A 26,820-nucleotide genomic window follows, 5' to 3' on the forward strand; every position below is an offset into this window, starting at 1 on the left:
GGAACAAGATGTGCTGAGGCAAGAAGGCCCCGTCTCAGAGCCCCCGGGGTCACGCTTCCAAAAGGCTAAAACTAGGCCCAGCCCACGAAGGGGGCACTGCCAGGAGAGACTGAATAAAGGCTGGAGCATCCAACAGCTTTGTAAACCTGAGAGAGCTGCCTTGGGAACAGTGACAGGGAGAATCCCCAGAGTGACTCCTTTGATTCTGCTCGTCTCTGGCCTTTGGTTCTTAGAATCATAGAACTGGAAGGGACCTTGAGAGGTCGTCTAGTAAGAACCTTTTGTGTACTTGCAAACTGTGATCATGTCCCCTCTCAGTCTTCTTTTCTCCAGACTAAACAAACACAATTTTTTCAATCTTCCCTCATAGGTCTTGTTCTCTAGACCTTTAGTCATTTTTGTTGCTCTTCTCTGGACTTTCTCCAATTTGTCCACATCTTTCCTGAAATGTGGCCCCCAGAACTGGACACACTACTGCAGTTGAGGCCTAATCAGCGCGGAGTGGAGCGGAAGAATTACTTCTCGTGTCTTGCTTTTTTTGCAACAGTGTAACACTGTTGACTCATATTTAGCTTACGATGTACTGTGACCCCCAGATCCCTTTCCGCAGCTCTCCTTCCTAGGCAGTTATTTCCCATTTTGTATGTGTGCAACTGATTGTTCCTTCCTAAGTGAAGTACTTGGGATTTGTCCTTATTAAATTTCATCCTCTTTACTTCAGACCATTTCTCCAGTTTGTCCAGATCATTTTTAATTTTAATCCTATACTCCAAAGCACTTGCAACCCCTCCCAGCTTGGTATCGTCCACAAACATAAGTGTAACACAGAGACTCTGCTGCTGGGAGGGTTTCACCCTGTGTCAGAGGGTTACACCCTAGTGGGATGCGGCTAGGCCTGTACTGGAATACGGTCACTCTGTGCTCCACGGTGTAGCAGAACCTAGAATGTCCATTAGCAGGGGAAAATCCTGGGGGAATCAGCTTGTGGAATGGACAAAAACCCCACCTGAATTTTCTCACATTGCCCTTCTCGCCCTGGCAGGTTACAGAATAACATCCACGTTTCGCTCAAGATCATCCCCTCCTCCCAGAGGGAAGGAAATGGCTGCAATGGAGCTGGCTCAGGTAAGGGATTCTCAGGGAGCTGGTCGTGGGTTCTGCTTGGAGGGAGAGGAGCAGTAAATGCATAGGAGGGTGGGAGCTGCTCGAGGTGGTGGGAGGCAGGAACTATCTAGGGTGGAGGAAGGGAGGGGACAGGATGTGACAAAGCTTCTGAGACTTGTGTAATGTAAGATGTGATGGGTTGTCACCCCCGGGGTGCACTGTGGGGGGCTTCTGGGAACCGCTGTGCCCTCTAACCCTGAAGCTGGGCTGACCCTTCTCACAGTGGTTGGCCGGAGATTCAGCCAGCCTCTCCAACATGACAGCAGGTGGCGCCATGCACCCAGCTAAGCTACCTGAGTGCTTTACCTAAGCCACTCAAGGACAGAGAAGACAACAGCCAATTTCCCAGCGGTAAGTGATAGCAAAGCGATCAAAGCAGATTACTTAGGCTTAGTTTGAGTTTTTGGTTATTTGCTAACATACTAGATGGATAGAATTTGAACTAGCAATTTCTCACCCTTACTGATGATAGAAGCAGTCCACCAAGTTTCCATATACAAGCTTGAAATCCCTTTACCCTGGGACCAACACTTCCCCCAGTTCAGTCTTTGTTCCTCAGGTGCTTCCTCAGGTGGAGAAAGTGAATAAGGAAAAGTTATTTACTTCTTCACGTAATATAAGAACTAGAGGCCACCAAATGAAATTAATGGGCGGCAGGTTTAAAACAAATAAAAGGAAGTTCTTCACACAGTGCACAGTCAACCTGTGGAACTCCTTGCCTGAGGAGATTCTGAAGGCTAGGACTATAACAGCGTTTAAAAGAGAACTGGATAAATTAATGGAGGTTAAGTCCATTAATGGCTATTAGCCAGGATGGGTAAGGAATGGTGTTCCTAGCCTCTGTTCGTCAGAGGGTGGCGATGGATGGCAGGAGAGAGATCACTTGATCATTGCCTGTTAGGTTCACTCCCTCTGGGGCACCTGGCATTGGTCACTGTCAGTAGACAGAATACTGGGTTGGATGGACCTTTGGTCTGACCCAGTATGGCCATTCTTATTCATAGATCCATAGATTCTAGGACTGGCAGGGACCTCGAGAGGTCATCGAGTCCAGTCCCCTGCCCTCATGGCATAACCAAATACTGTCTAGAGCGTCCCTGATAGACATTTATGTAACCTGCTCTTAAATATCTCCAGAGATGGAGATTCCACAACCTCCCTAGGCAATTTATTCCAGTGTTTAACCACCCTGACAGTTAGGAACTTTTTCCTAATGTCCAACCTAAACCTCCCTTTGCTGCAGTTTAAGCCCATTGCTGCTGCTTCTATCCTTAGAGGCTAAGATAAACATGTTTTCTCCCTCCTCCTCATGGCACCCTTTTAGCTACCTGAAAAATTCTATCATGTCCCCTCTCAGTCTTCTCTTTCCAAACTAAACAAACCCAATTCTTTCAGCCTTCATAGGTCATGTTCTCTAGACCTTTAATCATTCTTGTTGCTCTTCTCTGGACCCTCTCCAATTTCTCCACATCTTTCTTGAAATGCAGTGCCCAGAACTGGACACAATACTCCAGTCGAGGCCTAACCAGCACAGAGTAGAATGGAAGAATGACTTCTCGTGTCTTGCTCACAACACACCTGTTAATGCATCCCAGAATCATGTTTGCTTTTTTTGCAACAGCATCACACTGTTGACTCATACTTAGCTTGTGGTCCACTATAACCCCTAAATTTCCACTCTTGCATCCGACGAAGTGGGTATTCACCCACGAAAGCTCATGCTGCAAAACGTCTGTTAGTCTATAAGGTGCCACAGGATTCTTTGCTGCTTTTATATAACCCCTAGGTCCCTTTCTGCCGTACTCCTTCCTAGACAGTCTCTTTCCATTCTGCATGTGTGAAACTGATTGTTCCTTCCTAAGTGGAGCACTTTGTATTTGTCTTTATTAAACTTCATCCTATTTACCTCAAACCATTTCTCCAATTTCTCCAGATCATTTTGAATTATGACCCTGTCCTCCAAACCAGTTGCAATCCCTCCCAGTTTGGCATCATCTGCGGACTTAATAAGCGTACTTTCTATGCCAATATCTAAATGGTTGATGAAGATATTGAACAGAGCCGGTCCCAAAACAGACCCTCGGAACCCCACTTGTTATACCTTTCCAGCAGGATTGGGAACCGTTAATAACTATTCTCTGAGTATGGTTATCCAGCCAGTTATGCACCCACCTTATAGTAGCCCCATCTAAGTTGTATTTGTCTAGTTTATTGATAAGAATATCATGCGAGACTGTATCAAATGCTTTACTAAAGTCTAGGTATACCACATCCACCACTTCTCCCTTATCCACAAGGCTTGTTATCCTATCAAAGAAAGCTCTCAGATTGGTTTGACATGTTTTGTTCTTCAGATACAGAGTCCATATCCATAACTTCAGATAACAAAGATGATCCATGCACACAAATAGGATAATCATGTTCGGCCAATCACAACTTTTCCAATGACACTGCACATGACGCATCTTGCACAAAATGCCTAATAATTATGGCCTAATCATTTTATACTCCTACCACTGTGCTGAATGTGGCGTGTAGTGTCAGGGCCTAATTTCAAGGCACAGGAGTTGGGAATGGAACTTCCCCTCTTTGTGGAACAGGAAATAACCCCCCAGCCAGGGCTGGGAAAACTTCCCAGACTCCCAGTGCTGGAGCCTGAATCTACTGACACTTCATTAGTTACCACCACCCCCAATCTTTGTGGCAACTGCAAACTTTATCAGTGATGATTTTATGTTCTCTTCCAGGTCATTAATAAGTATGTTAAATAGCACAGAGCCAAGAACCAGTCCTTGTGGGAAGCCCCTAGAAAGAAATCCACTCGACCATAGTTCCCCATTTACAATCCCAGTTTTTAATCTATGTAATATATGCCCTGTGTATTTTGTATCTTTCTAGTTTTCCAGTCAAAATATTGTGCTGGACCAAGTCATATGCCGTACAGAAGTCTAGGTATATTACATCAATACTATTAGTTGTAACCAAACTTTTGATCTCATCCAGTAAGGATATCCAGTTAGTTTGACAATCTATTGTGTCTAAACCTTTGTTAATGGGTACTAATTATATTACCCTCCTTTAATTCGTTATTAATGAACTCCAGTATCGGCTGCTCCATTCTCTTGCCCAGTATCGATTTTAGACTAACACTCTTGTAATTAGCTGGGTCATCTCTTTTACACTTTTTAAATATTGGCACAGCATTAGCTTTATTCCACTCTTATGGAATTTCCTCAGTGTTCCAAGTCCTAATGAAAATCAACACTAACAGTCCACCACGCTTCTCCGCCGGGTCTCTCAAAACTCTTGTTATCTGGACCTGCTGATTTAAACACATCTAACTGTAATACCTGCTGTTTAACATACTCATGAGTTGTTGTTGGAATGGAAAGTGTCGTCGTCAACATCTTATGATATGAGTTACATCATTTGTTTTTCTCCAAATCCAGGAGAGAAATATTTATTGAACACTTTTACCTCTTCTGCATTATTTTTGATAATTCTGCCATTTCTATCTAGTAATTTACCACTACTGTTGTTAGGATTAATTTTTTACTTAATATACTTTTAAAAACTTCCTTCTTATTTTTCATTGATTGATCATTGATTTCTGATAGCTTCCCTTGCCAATTTTCTACAATTCTGACCTCCTAACTTATAGTCTTTACTATTGACTTCCCCTTTCTTCCATATATTTTATTTGGAGAGTGTTGGGATTCGCTTAAGATTTTTACTTCATTTGAATCTACACTTTCTTTAACATATAGTGCCATTCAACATCCCTGTGATGGGAAGAACATCTCAACTGCCCAACACTGTGGCCTTTAATTTCAAAAGGGGGAACTATACAAAAATAAGGGGGTTAGTTAGACAAAAGTTAAAAGGTACAGTGACTAAAGTGAAATCCCTGCAAGTTGTGTGGGCCCTTTTTAAAGACACCATAATAGAGGCCCAACTTCAATGTATACCCCAAATTAAGAAAAACAGTAAAAGAACTAAAAAAGAGCCACCGTGGCTTAACAACCATGTAAAAGAAGCAGTGAGAGATAAAAAGACTTCCTTTAAAAAGTGGAAGTCAAATCCTAGTGAGGCAAATAGAAAGGAGCACAAACACTGCCAACTTAAGTGCAAGAGTGTAATAAGAAAAGCCAAAGAGGAGTTTGAAGAACGGCTAGCCAAAAACGCCAAAGGTGGTAATAAAATGTTTTTTAAGTACATCAGAAGCAGGAAGCCTGCTAAACAACCAGTGGGGCCCCTTGATGATCAAAATTCAAAAGGAGCGCTTAAAGATGATAAAGTCATTGCGGAGAAACTAAATGGATTCTTTGCTTCAGTCTTCACGGCTGAGGATGTTAGGGAGATTCCCAAACCTGAGCTGGCTTTTGTAGGTGACAAATCTGAGGAACTGTCACAGATTGAAGTGTCACTAGAGGAGGTTTTGGAATTAATTGATAAACTCAACATTAACAAGTCACCGGGACCAGATGGCATTCACCCAAGAGTTCTGAAAGAACTCAAATGTGAAGTTGCGGAACTATTAACTAAGGTTTGTAACCTGTCCTTTAAATCGGCTTCAGTACCCAATGACTGGAAGTTAGCTAATGTAACGCCAATATTTAAAAAGGGCTCTAGGGGTGATCCCGGCAATTACAGACCGGTAAGTCTAACGTCGGTACCGGGCAAATTAGTTGAAACAATAGTAAAGAATAAAATTGTCAGACACATAGAAAAACATAAACTCTTGAGCAATAGTCAACATGGTTTCTGTAAAGGGAAATCGTGTCTTACTAATCTATTAGAGTTCTTTGAAGGGGTCAACAAACATGTGGACAAGGGGATCCGGTGGACATAGTGTACTTAGATTTCCAGAAAGCCTTTGACAAGGTCCCTCACCAAAGGCTCTTACGTAAATTAAGCTGTCATGGGATAAAAGGAAAGGTCCTTTCATGGATTGAGAACTGGTTAATGGACAGGGAACAAAGGGTAGGAATTAATGGTAAATTCTCAGAATGGAGAGGGGTAACTAGTGGTGTTCCCCAAGGGTCAGTCCTAGGACCAATCCTATTCAGTTTATTCATAAATGATCTGGAGAAAGGGGTAAACAGTGAGGTGGCAAAGTTTGCAGATGATACTAAACTACTCAAGATAGTTAAGACTAAAGCAGATTGTGAAGAACTTCAAAAAGATCTCACAAAACTAAGTGATTGGGCAACAAAATGGCAAATGAAATTTAATGTGGATAAATGTAAAGTAATGCACATTGGAAAAAATAACCCCAACTATACATACAACATGATGGGGGCTAATTTAGCTACAACGAGTCAGGAAAAAGATCTTGGAATTATCGTGGATAGTTCTCTGAAGATGTCCACACAGTGTGCAGAGGCGGTCAAAAAAGCAAACAGGATGTTAGGAATCATTAAAAAGGGGATAGAGAATAAGACTGAGAATATATTATTGCCCTTATATAAATCCATGGTACGCCCACATCTCGAATACTGTGTACAGATGTGGTCTCCTCACCTCAAAAAAGATATTCTAGCACTAGAAAAGGTTCAGAAAAGAGCAACTAAAATGATTAGGGGTTTAGAGAGGGTCCCATATGAGGAAAGATTAAAGAGGCTAGGACTCTTCAGTTTGGAAAAGAGAAGACTAAGGGGGGACATGATAGAGGTATATAAAATCATGAGTGATGTTGAGAAAGTGGATAAGGAAAAGTTATTTACTTATTCCCATAATACAAGAACTAGGGGTCACCAAATGAAATTAATAGGCAGCAGGTTTAAAACAAATAAAAGGAAGTTCTTCTTCATGCGCACAGTCAACTTGTGGAACTCCTTACCTGAGGAGGTTGTGAAGGCTAGGACTATAACAGTGTTTAAAAGGGGACTGGATAAATTCATGGTGGCTAAGTCCATAAATGGCTATTAGCCAGGATGGGTAAGAATGGTGTCCCTAGCCTCTGTTTGTCAGAGGATGGAGATGGATGGCAGGAGAGAGATCACTTGATCATTGCCTGTTAGGTTCACTCCCTCAGGGGCACCTGGCATTGGCCACTGTCGGTAGACAGATACTGGGCTAGATGGACCTTTGCTCTGACCCGGTACGGCCTTTCTTATGTTCTTATGATTCCTACCAGGGAGCCACCAGCAGGGTCCAGAGACAGCCCCATCTCCTGTATCAAGCTCTGGCTAGTGGGTATGTGATAAATGTGACGACCCTGCCTCCGTCTGTCAGGTGGGAGACTCAAAGATTCCTCTTTCTACCCTCTGATTCCTCCTGGCTGCTCTAAGCAAGATGGGGTGGGACTTTGTTAACATATGCCTCCATTTACCTGGTGCTGCTGTTCTGTGAATAGTGGGGCAGCAGGTACTGAGTGTTGGATTCTTGCTCTTTCAGGGGCTGGTGACCTTCGAGGAGGTGGCTGTGTATTTCACCAGAGAGGAATGGGCTCTGCTGGACCCCGCTCAGAGAGCCCTCTACAGGGATGTCATGCAGGAGAACTATGAGAATGTGACCTCGCTGGGTAAGGATTCCCGTCCTCTTGGTTCTTGGAATAGGAAATGAAGAGATAAGGTTCATGCCAGCCCCACAATGCCACCTCTACTCTGTCCTGTTTCAGCATCACCCCAATATGCCAGTGACACACACACACTACCAGAGACCCTCCCCTGCTGCAGAACACTTTGGGAACAGCGCACAGGAGCCGTATCGCAGTGTCAAATATCTCCTGTTTGCTCAAGTAAACTTCTTTGAGATGGGGCGACCACATCTGCACGGAGTATTTGAGATGTGGGTGTATCATGGATTCATTTGCTGTTTTTACAAATATGATATATTCTGTCGTATCTATCCCTTTCTTAATTATTTCCAACATTGTTTGCTTTTTTTCACTGCTGCTGCACATTGAGTGGATGTTTTCAGAGAACAATCCACAGTGACTCCAAGATCTCTCTCTTGAGTGGTAACAGCTAATTTAGATCCCATCATTTTGTATGTATAGCTGGGATTATGTTTTCCAATGGGCTGCACTATGTGCTATCCTGACATCTAGTACTGCTGAGATCCTGCATTCAGTGATATCCCTGCGCTTCCTGTTCCCTTTCTCCACTGAACCTCACCAGCCCATGCTTCCTGTTCCCAGCTTCCCCAGGACTCTCTTATTGTCTCTGGACCTCTCTGTCAGCCAGAAGCAGTGCCAGGGAGACTTGCCCTCTCTCTGGAGTCTTTGATTTCTGGGACAGAGATGTACTTTGTGTTTTAGGAGACTCTTTGAAATTGAGTGTCTGTGATATTAACTACAGAGCAACCTGGACTGTTGAACAGCTGTGTGACTCAGTTCCCAAGCTGGGGTGCCTTTTACACTGCTTTACTGTGAGAACAGCCACTCTTGGGCAGGTAACGCACAGTCTCCAGCATGTAACTCGCTCCCAGCTACACAGTATTGAGTGCTGCTAGTCAGTGACTCACGAGTTACAGTGCAGCACGGGAGAACCCCAGAAAATTCTCTGCTCCCAGACTTCTCCCAGAAATGTGCATCTTTCCCTGTCCAGCACACTCCTGAACAACGCAAGCTCATATGAAGTCTGTCATTTCATCAGTGGAAAATGACATGCGCCAGCCTTGTTATCCCAGATGGAGTTTCCAACACACTTGAATCCAACCACACTGGTTAGATAAAGAATAAAACAAGATAGTTAACAATCAAAAAAAAATATTTTAAGATACAGATAATGAGGCATAAAGCTCAGAATTGTTTACAAAAGAAATGCAAGATAAAACACAAACTAATGTCTAAGTTAACAAGCTGTGAAACAAGGCAAATGTTTCTCTCGCCATGTGCTGAGACAGGCTGGTTTTCCTTTCAGCCAGGACTCGGCCTAACCCACCCCTGCCGCCCACGTTCAGCTCTTCAGGAGTTGTCATGAGCAGAGGGAAAGGGGGGAGAGAGAGAGTCTGAAGTATTTTGCTCACCTCTTTTTATGATTCTGTCCTTTGTACTAGAAACAACTTCAGTTCTCAGCTGAGTCATGGTGCCAGGCTGTCTGTCGGAGATATGAGAATTGTGAGGGAAAGTCTACAGAAAGAGCTTTGGAGCCTTGGTCAAGCTAATAGGCCTGAAGTATTAGCTGAGCTTGCTTCTCTGTGTAAAGGGCATAGAAAGGCAAAGTGGAATGGAAAATTCCCCAGATTGGGGAACAAGTGAAGCCAGGGGGCTGGACTCGATGATCTTTCAAGGTCCCTTCCAGTTCTAGGAGATTGGTATATCTCCAATTATTTATTTTAATTTAAATCCCCCAAATTGGGGAACAATGGCTTTGTGTGCATAAGGGGCCTAAGTAGGTGAAGTGGAAAGTCCCCAAACACACTGATTTGCAGTAACCGAGCTTCTGAAACATAACCACAATGGAAGTGTTAGAAAAGTCAAACCACAAACTAGACTAGGAATAACAATAACAGGAAAGGCCGAATATGGAAAACTGATTGTTCAGCTTGCTTTTGACCTGCATCATATTTTGCAATATATTCCAAATAAGGAAATTAACGTGCAGCGTATGTGCCATTGATTGTGGTTTTAAGCTTTAAAAGGCTCGTGTGATTTTTAGCTCAGGGGGACAGTATTCCAATAGCTGTCGCCCCCTGCGCACTTTAGACCAAGAAAAGAGCCTCAGGCTGAGCTGATTCAAAATCAATCGTGTGGTTGTTTTCCACAACAGCTTCAATAGGTCCCTATGATGGAATGTAAATGTCTTCACACCTTCCCCCTGCAGGAGAATGGCTGTTCGACCAGCTGTTTGCCTGGCTGTCTCTGAGGAACTGCTCTGTGGGTGTTCCCCAGAATTGTAACTTTTTCCGTAATCTCATACTGTAAAATCTCATAACTTTACATACAGTGTTACTACACATTTTAACAGGAGGATAATATTCAGTAGATTATGCATTTTCAAATGATATCTCACAAGCCATACTGTGTACAAAATTGATAATTTTCTAGAAGAGTGAACATAGGGGTGTAGACTGACACAGTGTCTGTGTGTGTGTTCCCAGCACATATGTGGGTATTTCAATCCCTCGTAAGCATAGTGTTGGGCATCTTCAGGACCTGGGGAACTAGTCCTGGAAATTCACTGGTTTACCAAGTGTGACACTGAATGGAATTGTGAGACACTTTGGTATTAATAATAAAATAATATAATCTTATCAAATTAAAATGAATCATGCTAGATATGCCATGTAAGGTGTCAGGGGAAATGTTATGATTTTCCAAGTATGATCATTTTGTTTCTGTGTTTGTATCACCTTTGTATTGTGAGTTATAGATATGTAGGGTATATCTGTATTTCCAGACTTGTGCAGTGTTTCTGGGTGACACCCCCAGACATATTGGCATCAACACTGCCTAGCCTGTTTGATGGCCCATTGAGGGTCATCATCTGTACAATGAGCCCATGGAAAGGACCAAGAGGATACACCTATTGCGTCAGCAAGACATGCCAGGGTATGCCTGTGTAATGAGAACTCCAAGGCTTTTCCATGCCACGTCCTGTGAATCTTGTGTTTGGGACACAGGAAGTACAAGCCACATAGCAAAAGGAATATAAAGGGCAGCTGCAACTTCTCCATTTTGTCTTCAATCCCCTTGCCTGCCTCTGGAGCAACTTCTCTACAAACTGAACCCTGGAACAAGACTGAATGACCCATCCAAGCTATGGATGTGTTCCAGACGGACTTCCAAGCCAGCAACTCACCAATACTGCTAAGAACCTGATATATCCATTTTGGAATGTATCTGACTGCGTTGCCATTTAACTTCTTTCTGTCTTTCTTTCGTTTAAACCTTTAGTTTAGATGCTAAAGGATTGTCTGGAAGGATGGAATTTTGGGTAATATCCAAACCTATACTGACCTGGTGATGTGGCTGAGCCTTTGGGGTCAGAGGAACACTTTGTTTATGTGAGCAGAGTTTTTAAATAACCTCTCACTGTACTGGACCTCGCTGCTGATTAGGAGCCAGAGAACTGGGATGCAATAAAGGAGGCCGTGTGATTTCTCTTTTCAGCTTCTCGATAACCCGTGTGGGGATCAGAAGCACAGTTGGTGACTGGTCAGTGAGTTTAACTTCAGTGTTAACCAGCAGTTTTGGGAGCATCTGCTCTCCCTTTTTCAGCCTGCCCTAACTTTGGCATTTTCAGTGAGAACTGCCCCTGGCCCACCAGGTCACACTAAGCACTGAAGTTAAATTAATAGAATGTTTTTTATGACAAAGTCTTATGAAATCAGCTGAACTCCTTTGTTTTCTTTCATCTGAGCAGGGTTTCCTGTTATCCAGCCTGATGTGATCTCCCAGCTGGAACAAGGGGAAGAGCCATGGGTCCCAGACCTCCAGGGTTCAGAGGAAAGAGAGATCCTGAGAGCTCCCTACACAGGTGAGGAAACATTAAACCACCCAGAATCTGTAAGTGCCTGAAGGAAACATCTGGGATGCCCAACAAAGCCCTTGGGGAGGTCTCTCAGTTCATTATTGTCCCTAGCAGTGGTCGTATCCTCAGGGTAAATATAGTTCATGGCTTCCTATAGATCCTAGCAGACACCAGGCAGTAGCTTTCTCCCTTCCCCCTGCGTATTTGGATGGGATGTGAAGGCTGAATTCATCCCCCTCCTCTCTCCTATTTGGGGGAAGAGTTTGGGGGAGTTCAGCTCCTGATTTTTATTTGACCTGTCTTCAGCACTTGTTTTGGTTTGGTCTTCTCCTTTCCATCCCTGTTTGAGGTTTCTGTCTCTGTCACAGCAGGTGATGCAATGGCTTGTGAGAAAGAGGAGCAGAATTTTCAGCCTGAAAATGTTGAGCCAGTGGGTAAAAACAGAGCATTATCGCAAAGATCGAAAAGGAATGTGTCCAGGAGTCCTGAGCAGGGAAACTCCTGGGAGATTCAGCACAGACCAGAAAGAGAGCAAGGAAACCAGCCAGGGGAGAAAGTGGATAAATTTATTTCCTGTTGGGGAACTCAGAAGGTCCTCATGGAAACCACAACACAACAGGAAATCCTCAGGCGAAAGAGAAAAAATACATGCCCTGAGTGTGGGAAAAACTTCATTCACGGATCAAACCTTTCTGTTCATCTGAGAATCCACACAGGGGAGAGACCCTACAAATGCCGTGAGTGTGGGAAAACCTTCAATCGCAGCTCACACCTTATTGCCCATCAGAAAATCCACACAGGGGACAGGCCCTATAAATGCTGTGAGTGTGGAAAATGCTTCACTGAGAGTTCAGACCTTTCTGTACATCAGAGAATCCACACAGGGGAGAGGCCCTTTGAATGCCGTGAGTGTGGGAAAACCTTCAATCGCAGTTCACACCTTATTAGGCATCAAACAATCCACACAGGGGACAGGCCCTACGAATGCAGTGAATGTGGAAAATGCTTCACTAGCAGCTCAAACCTTTCTCAACATCAGAGAATCCACACAGGGGAGAGGCCCTTTGAATGCCGTGAGTGTGGGAAAACCTTCACTTACAAATCAGGCCTTTCTAGACATCAGAGAATCCACACAGGGGACAGGCCCTATGAATGCAGAGAGTGTGGGAAAACCTTCAATCGCAGATCAGGCCTTTCGAGACATCAGAGAATCCACACAGGGGACAGGCCCTATGAATGCAGAGAGTGTGGGAAAACCTTCACTCAAATATCAGCCCTTTCTGTTCATCAGAGAATCCACACAGATGAGAGGCCCTATGAATGCAGTGAGTGTGGGAAATGCTTCACTCACAGATCAGACCTTTCTAGACATCAGAGGATCCACACAGGGGAAAGATCCTACGAATGCCGCGAGTGTTGTAAAACCTTCAGTCGCAGCTCGCACCTTATTAGTCATCAAACAATCCACACAGGGGACAGGCCCTATGTATGCAGTGAGTGTGGGAAAACGTTTACTCAAAGATCAGCCCTTTCTGTTCATCAGAGAATCCACACAGGGGAGAGGCCCTATGAATGCAGAGAGTGTAGGAAAACCTTCACTCACAGATCAGCCCTTTCTAGACATCAGAGGATCCACACAGGGGAAAGATCCTACGAATGCCATGAGTGTTGTAAAACCTTCAGTCGCAGCTCGCACCTTATTAGTCATCAAACAATCCACACAGGGGAGAGGCCCTATAAATGCAGAGAGTGTGGGAAAACCTTCAATCACCGCCCACACCTTATTACCCATCAGAGAATCCACACAGGGGAGAGGCCCTATAAATGCTGTGTGTGTGGAAAATGCTTCACTAAAAGTTCAGCCCTTTCCAGGCATCAGAGAATCCACACAGGGGAGAGGCCCTATGAATGCAGTGAGTGTGGGAAAACCTTCTCTTGGCACTCAGCCCATGTTAACCATCAGAGAATCTGCAAGAGAGATCAACATTGTAAAAATCTCTAGGGCTATCAATACTTTGTTTTTTTAATACTTTTCCTGATTCCCACATAGTAACTTTTAAAGCTCCTTGAACTGTTTGCACCACCGTTATCCCTCAGCTTGTCCAGATGAGTGGCCCATTTTTGCCTTTTGCAGTTTGCCCTCTTTTGAGATGGACCTATTTGTTCTTTCTATTGTCCCACAAGTAACTGGAGTGTGCCCTTCCTATGAGGAACCAGGGAGCATCACGTTTATACCATTCCTCCTATTGCAAAGTTATTGTTAGTCACCAGTGATACAGATTATATCCTTGCCAGTTGTTCTCACATTGCTCTGGGTTGTGCTGAAGAGCAGTTATAGTGGGAATTTTTCAAATTATATGTAAACGAAGAGGAGCAGGGGCAGGAAAAAAGTATAATTACAGCTTCTGTGACACTGGAAGGAGATGGGGTGACTCAGAGATTCCCTCCTTCCCCATCACTGCAGATCTGTTACCTTTTGCCTGAGCCAGGCAGAGTTTATCTTCATCACATTCTATCCATCCACTTCTCAAAGTGTCATGTGCTTGCAGATGATGTTTTGACTTCTTTAATCCTATATCAGAGTCGCTATGACTGGAGATGAAAGTGTCAAAGTCCTGGGAGGGGAATTCAAATGGATCCCAAATACAGTGTGATCATTTAGAGTTTAAATTCCAGGTTCCATCTATTGTAAAGCCACTTCTGGCAAGAGGTCTGTTTTTCCCTCATTATGGGGATGCTACGATACTAAAAAAATTGTAAATAACATAACTGACTATGGAGACAGGGATGAGGGAAGCAGGTTTGAATGGATCAGAGGAGAATGTGATGGGAGACTCTCTTGTTCCAATTCTGAATAATCAGATGTAACCTGCTCTGGAATTTCACTTGACACTGTCTTTGTCATGTATTCTCTCTCTGTGATGTGGGTTTCTATCTTTCCTGAAGGCTGTTTGGTCACCCAATTGGATATTAGTTCAGTTTGGTAGGATGTAGCTCAGATTTATTGAAGAATTTAGGACAATGACCCTTTGCTAAAGTCCTCATTTATGATTTCAGCTTTGCTTTTTCCCCATCCCTCCATGATGACATGGAGAAAGCTGAAGTGCAGTTCTGTCAACAGGAGAGAACTCTCTAATTTACTGGACAGGCTAAAAAAGAAACAGCAGTGATTTAAAATCTCCACTCAGAAATGGTGAACAACAGCAGAACCCCAACTAACTGAAGGAAGTGCATCTGATCACAGTGTATTTCAGTTGTTTAAGGCAATATTGTCTCCAATGATCTGAGAAGAGAATTCCATGGTAAGCGGTTTTGAACTAGGCAAAATGCCCATGTGTTTGGTTCCCAAAGCATTTGTAACCTAGTCCCTACAGAAGATCTCTCCTAGCTAATCCTATGCTTTGGGAAATGCAGCCTTTCATGACACAGATGTTGAGGAAATAGAAGCGGAGTTTTTGTCAAATTTATCCTTTGTAGGTGCTAAAGATGTGTATAAAATGAAACCAGTGTTGAAAATGTAATAGCTTCAGAAAAATAGCCATGTTTGAATAGAATCTCCAGCTCTGGTAACTAACGAAGATTCTGATCCCAGGCCTGTATCCAGTCCCTTCCCTGGACCTGTGCCACCGAATTAAAGAAAAGCTGGGCATGTTTCAGGAAGCCATTCCTCATTGACACTGCTGAGATTTTAAGTGGTTTTGTAAAGGATTCTACTTCAGAGAAGTGTAACTTTACCCTATCCAAGACCAAGGATTTGGAAAGAGCTGAGGTTGAAAGAGTCCACACCCAGTTCTTGGTTTCCACCCCAGTAAAGGAAGCTATGGTGACCCAAGGAAAATTGTTTGTACAACTCCACTTCCTAGTTCAGTGTCACTGATTACACTTCCAAAGTATGCCAGGGTTAGATTGAGAACAGTCATCCTTCACTGTTTGAATGCAAAGAGAGAGTGCTTCATAGGACAGTCCTTCCCCGTGGATCCCAAACGGGCTGCCTGGTTGGCACTGCTATAACAGATGCTCTAAGGCAATGGGAGAGATTTCTCCCATCGGACTTGATTAGTCCAGCCCCCGCAAGCGGCGGTGGCTATGTTGGTAGGAGAAGCTCTCCTGCTCATGTAGCACTGTCTACACAGAAGGTTAGGGCTGTGTAACTATGTTGCTCAGCTGTGTGGATTTTTCACACCCCTAAGCAATATAGTTATCCCGATAAATATTTTTAGTGTAGACCAGAGAGGTTTCTCTTGTGTTTTATGCATCTATATTACTTCTCTACCTCCTCCTACTTTGAAAGATTAAAAAGTGTGAAAAGAGAGGTATTTTTCTCCATGATGCAAACATTCGGACATAGAAGACCCCTTCTATCAACACATATGGCGGAAGATCCTGAGATATATGAACTCACAGAAGTGGTTGGGACCTACGTTGGGACAAACCACAATAAGAACCAAGGTTCAGTTGATGGCAATGGGGATTAAAAGAAAACTAACATATATGAAAAGAATTTGTGATCTTTGAATATGTTATTGTTACCAATTAAAATGAAATTATAGGTGAAGTTATTGGTTAAAGAATAAGAGACTGTGATAATGTGAATTATTTTGGAAAACTGAAAGTTGTCTTGTTTTTGTGTTTTGTTAGTCGTACAGGAAATGATGGCTAATCTTGAAAAGTTAATTAGATTAAATTTACCGTGGTTCCTCAACTGTAGCTACAGCTCTAGTACCCATCAATCCAAAGACTGAGAGAAATGGAGAGTTCCAACAATTGTCCTTTTAGTATCTTATTGTTCCTCTCTCTGTTTTTGTGCTGGCCTTTCTATTCTATCATTTTCTGCCTTTGTTTAGTGGTAACAATTGGTTTCCATCACTCACGTTTGTTTGTTTAAATCTCTATCCGTTGTGAAATAAATTTTTTGCTTGTTCGATAACTGTACTCAGGTGCTGTGTGAGATACAGTAGCAATGGTCCACAGTAAAACTAGTAACCTGGGATACGTGGGGAAGAGAGGATCTGGGATTTCACCGAGTATCTGGTGATCCAGGCTGGCCCCAGAGGGGGACACATTGAAGGAACTCAAGGGTTAAGGTGGCTGCTGTAGCTCAGAGGAGGGTCCTTGAGTTCCAGCAGGCTGGTGAGTTTGGTCACTAACATCCAGCTGCCAAATGCAAAACTCCCTCTTCCTTGTGGCAGGTGGCAACAAGGAGACTCACAGCCCTCAGCTCCCTGAGAAGGGTCACAATGTGTCTCTATGTTGATCCACCTGTCAAATTCACACAGGGAAAGCTCCCGATAGCACAAAACTCTGCCCTATGAAATCATGGAACGTGCTTTTCGCTCTGTGAAAGCATGTAAAGAATCCAAGCGCTGGAGGACAGGATTTGGGTCCAGAGCGACCTAGACAAATTGGAGGATTGGGCCAAAACAAATCTGAGGAGGTTCAACAAGGAGAAGTGCAGAGTCCTGCACTTAGGACGGAAGAATCCCAGGCACTGCCACAGACTGGGGACTGACTGAGTGAGGGGGGTTTGATAGCAGCCTTCAACTACCTGAAAGAGCAGCAGTGTGGGCTTTCTCCTGGCCACTTTTGCTGGGCTGGGCAGGCAGCCTGGAGGCCTTTCTAGAAGAGAACTGGGAACTGAGTTAGAAAAACCAATGTGAAAACCAGAACCTCAGGTTTAGACTCATTTATTTATAATATTAAATCTTCAATTCTAGTGTCACAGTCAATACAATTGCTTCAGCCTGATAGTTGCCCAAAGGGAAACTTAACTTCTCTCCAAGGGGAGTGGGGAGAAAACACTTTTCAGAGTCCAAGAGAGACAAGGTGGTCAGGGTAAGAGCTTGCAGAGGACCAACCTCTGTTGGTGAAAGAGACAAGCTGTGGAGCTAACCCCACACACTTCTTCAGTTCTGTGTAGCCTGGAAGGTCGTCTCTTCCATAACCAGCAGTTAGAACATAAGAACAGCCACACTGAGTCAGACCAGTTCATCTAGCCCACTCTCCCGAAAGTGGCCAATGCCCGGCGCCCCAGAGGACCCCTGGGACCAACATGGATACACCACCACCACAAACAAGGTTAAAAGTCAATGCACATGGAGAAGGATCTTGTGTTTCATTCCTTATGTCCTAGTCCCATCATGTGGCCATTTCCTTTTCTTCCTTTCTGTTAAAAGCTTTGGTGTTTTGCACAGAAACATTACCGTATTGTCCCGAGTATAGGCCGCACTTTTTCCCCCTAATTTAAGTCTTTAAACTAGGGGTGCGGCCTATAAGCAGGATCTTGCAAAAAAAAAAAAAAACCAATAAAAATACTTTCAATCCCAGCCGCGGCGGGGAATCAGAGCGCTCTGGGCTGCCCGCCCCGGCGGCGGGGAGCCCAGAGCCCTTTAAATCCCAGCCGCGGCGGGGAATCAGAGGGCTCCGGGCTGCCCGCTGCGGCGGGGAGCCCAGAGCCCTTTAAATCCCAGACGCGGCCGGGAATCAGAGCGCTCTGGGCTGCCGCGCGGGAGCCCAGAGCGCTAATCCCCGCGGCCGGGACTCAGAGCGCTCTGGGCTGCCCGCGCGGAGAGCCCAGAGCGCTTTCAATCCCAGCCGGCGGGAATCAGAGGGCTCTGGGCTGCCCGCGCGGGGAGCCCAGAGCCCTTTAAATCCCAGCCGCGGCGGGAATCAAGCGCTCTGGGCTGCCCGCGCGGGAGCCCAGAGCCCTTTAAATCCCAGCGCGGCTGGGAATCAGAGCGCTCTGGGCTGCCCGCTGCGGCGGGGAGCCCAGAGCCCTTTAAATCCCAGCCGCGGCGGGGAATCAGAGCGCTCTGGGCTGCCTGCCGTGGCGGGAGCCCAGAGCGCCAATCCCAGCCGCGGCGGGAATCAGAGGGCTCCGGGCTGCCGCGCGGGGAGCCCAGAGCCTTAAATCCCAGCCGCGGCCGGGAATCAGAGCGCTCTGGGCTGCCCGCCGCGGCGTGGATCCCAGAGCGCTTTCAATCCCAGCCGCGGCGGGGAATCAGAGCGCTCTGGGCTGCCCGCCGTGGCGGGGAGCCCCGAGCGCTCAATCCCGCGCGGCCGGGACTCAGAGCGCTCTGGGCTGCCGCCGCGCGGGAGCCCAGAGCGCTTTCAATCCCAGCCGCGGCGGGAATCAGAGGGCTCCGGGCTGCCGCGCGGGGAGCCCAGAGCCCTTTAAATCCCAGCCGCGGCGGGAATCAGAGCGCTCTGGGCTGCCCGCGCGGGAGCCCAGAGCCCTTTAAATCCCAGCCGCGGCTGGGAATCAAGCGCTCTGGGCTGCCCGCTGCGGCGGGAGCCCAGAGCCCTTTAAATCCCAGCCGCGGCGGGAATCAGAGCGCTCTGGGCTGCCTGCCGTGGCGGGAGCCCAGAGCGCTTTCAATCCCAGCCGCGGGGAATCAGAGGGCTCCGGGCTGCCCGCGCGGCGAGCCCAGAGCCTTTAAATCCCAGCCGCGGCCGGGAATCAGAGCGCTCTGGGCTGCCCGCCGCAGCGTGGATCCCAGAGCGCTTTCAATCCCAGCCGCGGCGGGGAATCAGAGCGCTCTGGGATGCCCGCCGCGGCGCGGAGCCCAGAGCCTTTAAATCCCAGCCGGCTGGGAATCAAGCGCTCTGGGCTGTCCGCGCGGGAGCCCAGAGCCCTTTAAATCCCCACCGCGGCCGGGACTCAGAGGGCTCTGGGCTGTCCGCCGCGGCGGGGAGCCCAGAGCCCTTTAAATCCCCACCGCGGCCGGGACTCAGAGGGCTCTGGGCTGCCCGCCGCGGCGGGGAGCCCAGAGCCCTTTAAATCCCAGCCGCGGCCGGGACTCAGAGCGCTCTGGGCTGCCCGCCGCTGCGGGGAGCCCAGAGCCCTTTAAATCTCAGCCGCGGCGGGGAATCAGAGTCCCAGGTTTTCTGTGGCTCCACCCAAGTCACCTACATTCAGACCCATTCCAGGGTAGCAGAAACAAGTCCAAACAGAAGTCCAAATTAATAATTCTTCTGCCCTCTTGGGCTACCGTTCTCTTCTCTACTTAAAAATCCTGTCTCAGGGCTCCCTCCCACAGGAGCCTACATTACTCCCGCTGTGAATTTCCCTCTGTAGAAAAGTCCTGCCTTCCCCCAGTCTCTCCCTAGATCTTGCCCCCATTTTTTCCAGGGCCCACCATGGGTACCAATCCTGTCCCTCTGGCCTTCCTTAGTCTGCCTACCCCAGGCCTTTCCCAGGGAGGGAATTCCTTATCTCCTCTCTCATGGGTCTTCCCTCCACAACTGAGCTCCCTCAGTTAACTTATTAGGCCTTGCTCTGCCTCTTCTGGGCAGGAGGCAGTTAATTAATCAGCCACCCTACAGATGCAGAGCATGACTAACTGGAGTGTTTGTCCCTTATCTCGCAGGTGATGGGGATTAAGCCCCATCGCACCAATCTAATTCAGGTTTTTAAACTATAATTTGAAAATATGAATTTTTTGGTGAGTTTGCACACAGCCTAAGATTTTAGTGAGAAAAATAGGCCTTTACAAATTGCATGTGTATATTTTCTTTAAGTTAAAAAAAGTTAAAAATTTAATTTTTTTAAAATAGCACCAAACTTTAAGGGTGCGGCTTATAATCAGGAGCGGCCTATACTCGGAACAATACGGTATTTCCCCAGGAGAGACCCAGGAGTGGGGGCTGCATTCCTATGCCAAACAGTCACTGGAAGGGGGCAGACAAAGGCCTTTAGGACGAGGCGTCCGTCACTGTCAAAAGATCATCTCCCTCCTGCAGGTCACTGGCAGCCTGAATTTGTTCCTTATCCTCCCAGAGTCTGGGGGCTGGAATCAGCACTACCCAGCCCCTCCGTGTATAGCAGGAACAAACACAAACCTGGGCTTTAAAACAAGCTGTCCCCTTCCTTCTCAGGGAAGATTTTTCTGTGATTGAAGTTGAGCTTCAGTTCCCCTCTCCTAGGGGCGGGTGTGGGGCCAGCTCCCAGTGAGATCTGTTTTCACCTTTGCCCCCTTTCAGTCCCTCTGGGATCCTAACTCTGCTCCCAGCTGTCAGGCAGCTTCCAGCCCATCCACCCTGCTCACTAACTCTGTGGTCATGTGTCACCCCCTTTGGTAGCGCACAGAATCTGCAGGAAAGCTACTCCTGCCAGACGCATTGGTGGTATAGTGGTGTGCGTAGGTGTCTTCCAAGCAATTCATCTGGGTTTGATTCCCAGCCAATGCAATAATGGCTTTTCTCTTCTGTTGTTTCCTCATCTGGAAGTGGTTTAATTTCAGTCACATTGTGTTACAATCACATTATCTATAGAATGAGACAATAAATGTGTCGAAGTCCAGCAGGTCATACAGGATGGAGGCACACAAGGGGCTGGAATGTGTCATCTGAGAAAGACAGAACACACGGAAACCTGCATCTCCCATCCCCTGGCCTTGCGTGTTATGATTCCAGCTGCGTGAGCTGTTTGTAGGATGTACCAGCATGATGGGGACATGAAGTTTTGAGTCAGTTTTTGCTCCTGCAGTTTCCTTTGCTGTTATAATTATAATGACATGAACAACAGGGAGTCAAAATAAACATAAACCCCAAATTGCAATACAGGTGGGGAAAGAGACGATCACGGTTAAGCCAAATACGTCAAAATAAAAATTAATACTAAAAAAGGGGAGGGGGGAAGAGATCAGGTATGTGGAGATCCCCTTGATATTTCAGTGCACATTGTTAGAATCAAAGTTCAGACTTGACACTGGAAAACTACCTGTCTCTCTGAACACCTGTGATGAGCAAGATGGAGTTGGGACACCTGTTCTGCTTCAATCATTTATTGTCTCTCTGTTCTCTCCTTCTCCCCGCAATTCCTCATCTCCAATGTCTCTGCCTTTCTCCTCTTGCTCCCTCTCCCCTGCCCTTTCCAGGAACTCACAGTCTACAGCATTTAGGACAAGCCAGAGCTCCCATGTTCTGCACATGAGCCTGTGTCAGAGGACGTGTGACCCAGGTCAGAACCAGTCACCGGATCAATATGACCCTTTATGAGCGACTTCTCTGCCTGCTCTGCAATTTACATCCCCTCTCTTCCCCCCCCCCCCCGCAAACAGGGTGGGGTACAGCTCTGACAGAGGCCTAACAGGAGAAATTTCAGCCCAAAGACAAATTTGTGTGAAATGTTGAGAAATGAAGAGCCCCCCAAATCCCCAGAACTCTAGTGTCACCCCCATGGCACCAGCACAGGGAACCCAGTGAGATGGGGTTACAGAATACAAGGGGGGAGGCAGCAGGGAGAGAGGTGACAGGGAATCTCTCTTTTTCTTTCTCTCGTCACTTTCTGTTCTTCTCTTTCCTTCCAGGAACTGCAGTCACAGCAGGGAGGGGTTTGTCTCCGTGTCTGTCACGGAGGTGGTGGAAGTGACAGATTCTGTGACTTCCTGCAACCTCCGTGACTTCTGCAGTGGCCACAGTGACTGACTCCAGGGCCACTCAATCAACTGGCTCCAGGGACCACCCAAGCAGCAGCCAATGCGGCTGGCCCGGGGACCACTTGACCAGTGGTCCCGAGGGCAGCAGGAGCAGCCACAGCTTGGTGGCCTCTGGCAGCACTTCTGGGGTGGCCAGAGCAGCAGCTGACCCCCTGGGGCTCCCCCCTGCCCTAGCAGCAGCTGGAGTGGCAGCGACTCTCAGGGCTTCTCCCCTGGTAGCTGGTGCTCATTATCCATCAAATAAATCAACACGCTTCCCCCTGCAAGTGGATTTAGCCCGGGACCCTCAGAGTCAGCAGCTGTTACGCCCCCACTGAGCTCTCTGGTCAGGTGTCCTAGTGCCGGGAGCCTCCGATGTAGATCCTAAAATAGCGTTTTTGCACCAGGGGGGGTGAAATTTTGGACCAGACATTGTAGCTCCACTGTTATTTTACTGAATTGCTTCAAAACAGCAAGTGTAGAAAGTCTCCTAAGTGCCAGGCTCTCTGTCATGGAAACAGCTGCCCCTGCTCTGCAGGAGTCTGTGCGTTCCACCCAGCAACGTACACACCTGCTCTGCACTGAAGGGGGGTCAGACAGTGATGGTAACGCAAATCTTCAGACTATTAACCAAGGTCCCTTTCTTTAACCCAGGACATGCCAGTCACCTGTTAGCCATGGTGTTATCTTCATCTTCAAATACCTCTCAGGACATTTAACAGAGGGAGTGAAACCCCCTCCCCCGAATGGCTCCCTGTTGAGGCGTTGTACCGTACCTGCCCCTGGAGACTGTCTGGTTTTATACTCTGAGAGCTTTTTCTCTTCAAACCCCTTATCCCAATCTCTGGGCCAACCTCCGCATTTCAGAGTTTAGAATTTATTCTCATCACCCTCCTATGACACTTTCCATGTGAATTGGGCAAAGGAAGTGGGGGAAGCTCCGTGGCTAATGAAAACCAATGCTCTGGGTGAGGCCTGAACTCACACCCACAGCTGTATTTCCCCCTGCATGAGCCACTATGGGTGCTTCTTAGACAAACTTGGGCCGTAGGTGGTTATGTGTGTCTGTGCTTCACCACTTTGGCTGCTCTGTGAAAAGCTGATGGTTCAAACAGAAGCTGGTGGGTTTTTGTTTTGTTTTAAGCAATTAGAGTCTAGTACATTTTAACAGGCAGAAAATGTCCTATTCTGGTCTAGCCCCATTTGACTCCTTCTGTCCATCTTCTTCCTTCCCCCTCAGTGTCTTTCCTTCCCCATTGGGGACATGCAGAGATGAACCCCAGTCAGTCTGTGTCACAGAGAGTCTGTATCTCCTAAGGAATGTGGGTGAAGGATTCCAGCTGAATTAACGCCGCTCACCTGGGTTAGAAACATTTGTTTCTTTCGAGCAGATAGTGGGAAATGGGACATTAATTCAGACCCAGGAGGCAAGGCAGAGGCTTCATGATCCTGATCTCCAGGAAGGGAGAGAGGATCCCAGGAAGGAACAGAGCTTCCTTTAGACTCAAGCTGGGTCTCCTGGAAGTTGGAAAAGACCCTTGGTCACTGAGGATCTCATGGGATTGTGCTGCTCCAGAGGCTCGAGAGTCCTGGGTGCGGGGAGGGTGTCACTGCACAGTCTGAAATGGAAGAGAGGACCCTGGAAGGGACGGGGAGGAACAGAAAATGGAGAGGAATGAAACAGAATAAACCCCTCTTCTCTCTCCCATCCCCAACCCAGCAAGAACTGTTATCAGTGGGGAAACTCCCCACGATGAATGGCAGAGACCACAGAGACATTTGCCTCATGCTGAGAAGTAAGGTGACCAATCACCAAGTGTGAAAAATCAGAGACTTTCACCAGATGCATTGGTGGTATAGTGGTGAGCATAGCTGCCTTCCAAGCAGTTGACCTGGGTTCGATTCCCAGCCAATGCAATGATGTGATTATTCCTCCACTAGGAATTGGTTTAATTTAAGTCACATTGTATCAGTTTATCAATGGAATGAGAGAATCAGTGTCCCAAATCCCAACAGGTCATTAAACACCCAGTGGAGGAAGAAAGGGGTGGGACTATATAATAAGCAGTTGGAGTCATCTTGGTATTACAATGCTTGGTTTATTTTTTTTTTAAATTCCTTTACTTCCCTCTCCCGTTTAGACTCAGAGCCTTTAAGGTCAGAAGGGACCAGTGTGATCATCTAGTCTCACCTGCTGCACCTTGCAGGCCAAAAGACCCCACCCACCCACTCCTGGAATAGACCCAGGAGGGGAGGCAGCTCCGTGCTCTGCCCCTACCCCAGGCAGCACATGGAGGCCCTCTGCTCCCCTCCCCCCACAAGGGGTGTGCAGAGATGTGCCAGCAGCACTAAGGTGGCTCCATGCCCACTCTGCCTCCGTCCCTCTGTGCCGCTCCCAGAAGTGGCTGGCATGTCCCAGCATCCCCTGGGGTGGAGGAGTGTCTCCACGTGCTGCCCCTGCCCCGAGCACCAACTCTGCAGCTCCCATTGGCCAGGAACTGTAGCCAATGGGAGCTCTGGGGGCAGCGCCTGCAGACAGCAGCACATGGAGATCCCCTGGCCCCACTCTTCTAGGAGCTGCTGCCAGAGGGTTGTGTGTACCGGTCACTTTGGGAGCTGCACCACCCCTCCTGCACCCCACCCCGCACCCCCAGCGCAGAGCCCACACCCAAATTTCCTCCCAGTGCTTTGCTTGTCTTCCTTTCACCAGAACCATCCTTCTTCTCCTGGGCTGCAAGTAGCCATTCCTGGGAAGCCAAGAGGCAGCCACAGGATTCTGCAAGGTAAGTGTCCCACAGCACCGTGATGGCTGGTGCGATGAAGGTAAGTCTTCCTGAGGCACAATGAACTTCAATGCAGCGAACCACTGGCCAGGCGGTCGGGGCGAAGGGCATTCACTGGAGGTACAAGCTTGTGAGTGACTCCTGAGCACAGGGCCCCTTCCCCTTTTAAGGACCTGCTCCTCATGGCCTGCGACTAGAGATGACTTGGCTGCATCTGGTGGGTCACACTCCACCTTAGGCAGTGTCCATGCAGTGTCCCTGCTCTGGGTGTGTGATCGCTGCCTAATGAGAGTCCCAGACACCTTGTCTATCTAGGAGCTCTTCTGATCTTCCAGCTGTTCAACCAGCCCCTTCATCCCACAAGCATTGCAGGAGGGAGCGGGAGGCATGGGGGAAAGCCACTTCATAGGCATTCAGAGAGGGAGAGGAGACAAAAATGGGAATGGGGGAAGTATAACAGACCTATTGAGCATAGAAATCACTGCTGCTCCTACAACAGCAGGGATAGGCCACTAGGAGATGGGAAAAATTAAGCCCTCATGTTTCTGCCTGGTTTTGAACCAGGGACCTTTTGCGTGTTAGGCAAATGTGATAACCACTACACTACAGAAACTCTGTTGCAGGGCTTAGCGCCTCCCTTCATAAGAACATAAGAATGGCCAGACTGGGTCAGACCAAAGGTCCATCCAACCCCATATCCTATCTGCCAGCAGTGGCCAATGCCAGGTGCCCCAGAGGGACTGAACCTAACAGGTAATGATCAAGTGATCTCTCTCCTGCCATCCATCTCCAGCCTCTGACAAACAGAGGCTAGGGATACCATTCCTTACCCAGGCTGCCTAATAGCCATTAATGGACTTAACCTCCATTAATTTATCTGCAAAAATAATGAGGAGTACTTGTGGCACCTTAGAGACTAACAAACGTATTTGAGCATAAGCTTTCGTGGGCTAAAATCCACTTCATCAGATGCATACAGTGGAAAATACAGCAGGAAGATAGATATATATACAGAGAACATGAAAAAATGGGTGTTGCCATCCACACTATAATGAGAGTGAGCAGTTAAGGTGAGCTATTATCAGCAGGAGAAAAAAACTTGTAGTGATAATCAGGATGGCCCATTTCCCACAGTTGACAAGAAGGTGTGAGTAACAGTAGGGGGACAAATAAACATGGGGAAATAGTTTTACTTTGTGTAATGACCCACCCACTCCCAGTCTTTATTCAAGCCTAATTTAATGGTGTCCAGTTTGCAAATTAATTCCAATTCAGCATCTCTCGTGGGAGTCTGTTGTTGAAGGTTTTTTGTTGTAATATTGCGACTTTTAGGTCTGTAATCGAGTGACCAGGGAGATTGAAGTGTTCTCTGGCTGTGTTTGAATGTTATAATTCTTGATGTCTGATTTGTGTCCATTTATTCTTTTATGTAGAGACTCTCTAGTTTGGCCAATGTACATGGCAGGGACCGAATGGCTGGGTAGCAGTTCTGCAGAAAAGGACCTAGGGGTTACGGTGGACGAAAAGCTAAATATGAGTCAACAGTGTGCCCTTGTTGCCAAGAAGGCTAATGGCATTTTGGGTTGTATAAGTAGGGGCATTTCCAGCAGATCAAGGGATGTGATCATTCCCCTCTACTCAGCACTGGTGAGGCCTCATTTGGAGTACTGTGTCCAGTTTTGGGCCCCACACTACAAGAAGGATGTGGATAAATTGGAGAGAGTCCAGCGGAGGGCAACAAAAATGATTAGGGGGCTGGAGCACATGACTTATGAGGAGAGACTGAGGGAACTGGGATAGTTTAGTCTGCAGAAGAGAAGAATGAGGGGGGATTTGATAGCTGCTTTCAACTACCTGAAAGGGGGTTCCAAAGAGGATGGATCTAGACTGTTCTCAGTGGTAGAAGATGACAGAACAAGGAGTAATGGTCTCAAGTTGCAGAGGGGGAGGTTTAGGTTGGATATTAGGAAAAACTTTTTCACTAGTAGGGTGGTGAAGAACTGGAATGGGTTACCTAGGGAGGTAGTGGAATCTCCT

At 46.9% G+C, this 26,820-nt stretch overlaps 1 protein-coding gene and 2 non-coding genes across 3 annotated transcripts; 2 read left to right on the forward strand and 1 right to left on the reverse strand.

Moving 5' to 3' along the window:
- Positions 1–12,225: 12,225 nt before the first annotated feature.
- On the forward strand, positions 12,226–13,515 carry LOC120381735 (zinc finger protein 420-like; the record flags this gene model as incomplete). Its single annotated transcript, XM_039499851.1, has 1 exon — positions 12,226–13,515. A coding segment is annotated over one exon (1,290 nt), but the record flags the coding sequence as incomplete, so codon positions are not given.
- Positions 13,516–23,845: 10,330 nt separating this feature from the next.
- Positions 23,846–23,917, forward strand: TRNAG-UCC. The gene has a single exon. It is a non-coding gene; the product is annotated as a tRNA-Gly (tRNA).
- A 1,406-nt stretch (positions 23,918–25,323) lies between these two features.
- On the reverse strand, positions 25,324–25,396 carry TRNAV-AAC. The gene has a single exon. It is a non-coding gene; the product is annotated as a tRNA-Val (tRNA).
- Between the last annotated feature and the right edge of the window lie 1,424 nt (positions 25,397–26,820).

Source organism: Mauremys reevesii, linkage group 14, assembly GCF_016161935.1.
Source record: "Mauremys reevesii isolate NIE-2019 linkage group 14, ASM1616193v1, whole genome shotgun sequence".
Lineage (NCBI taxonomy): Eukaryota > Metazoa > Chordata > Testudines > Geoemydidae > Mauremys > Mauremys reevesii.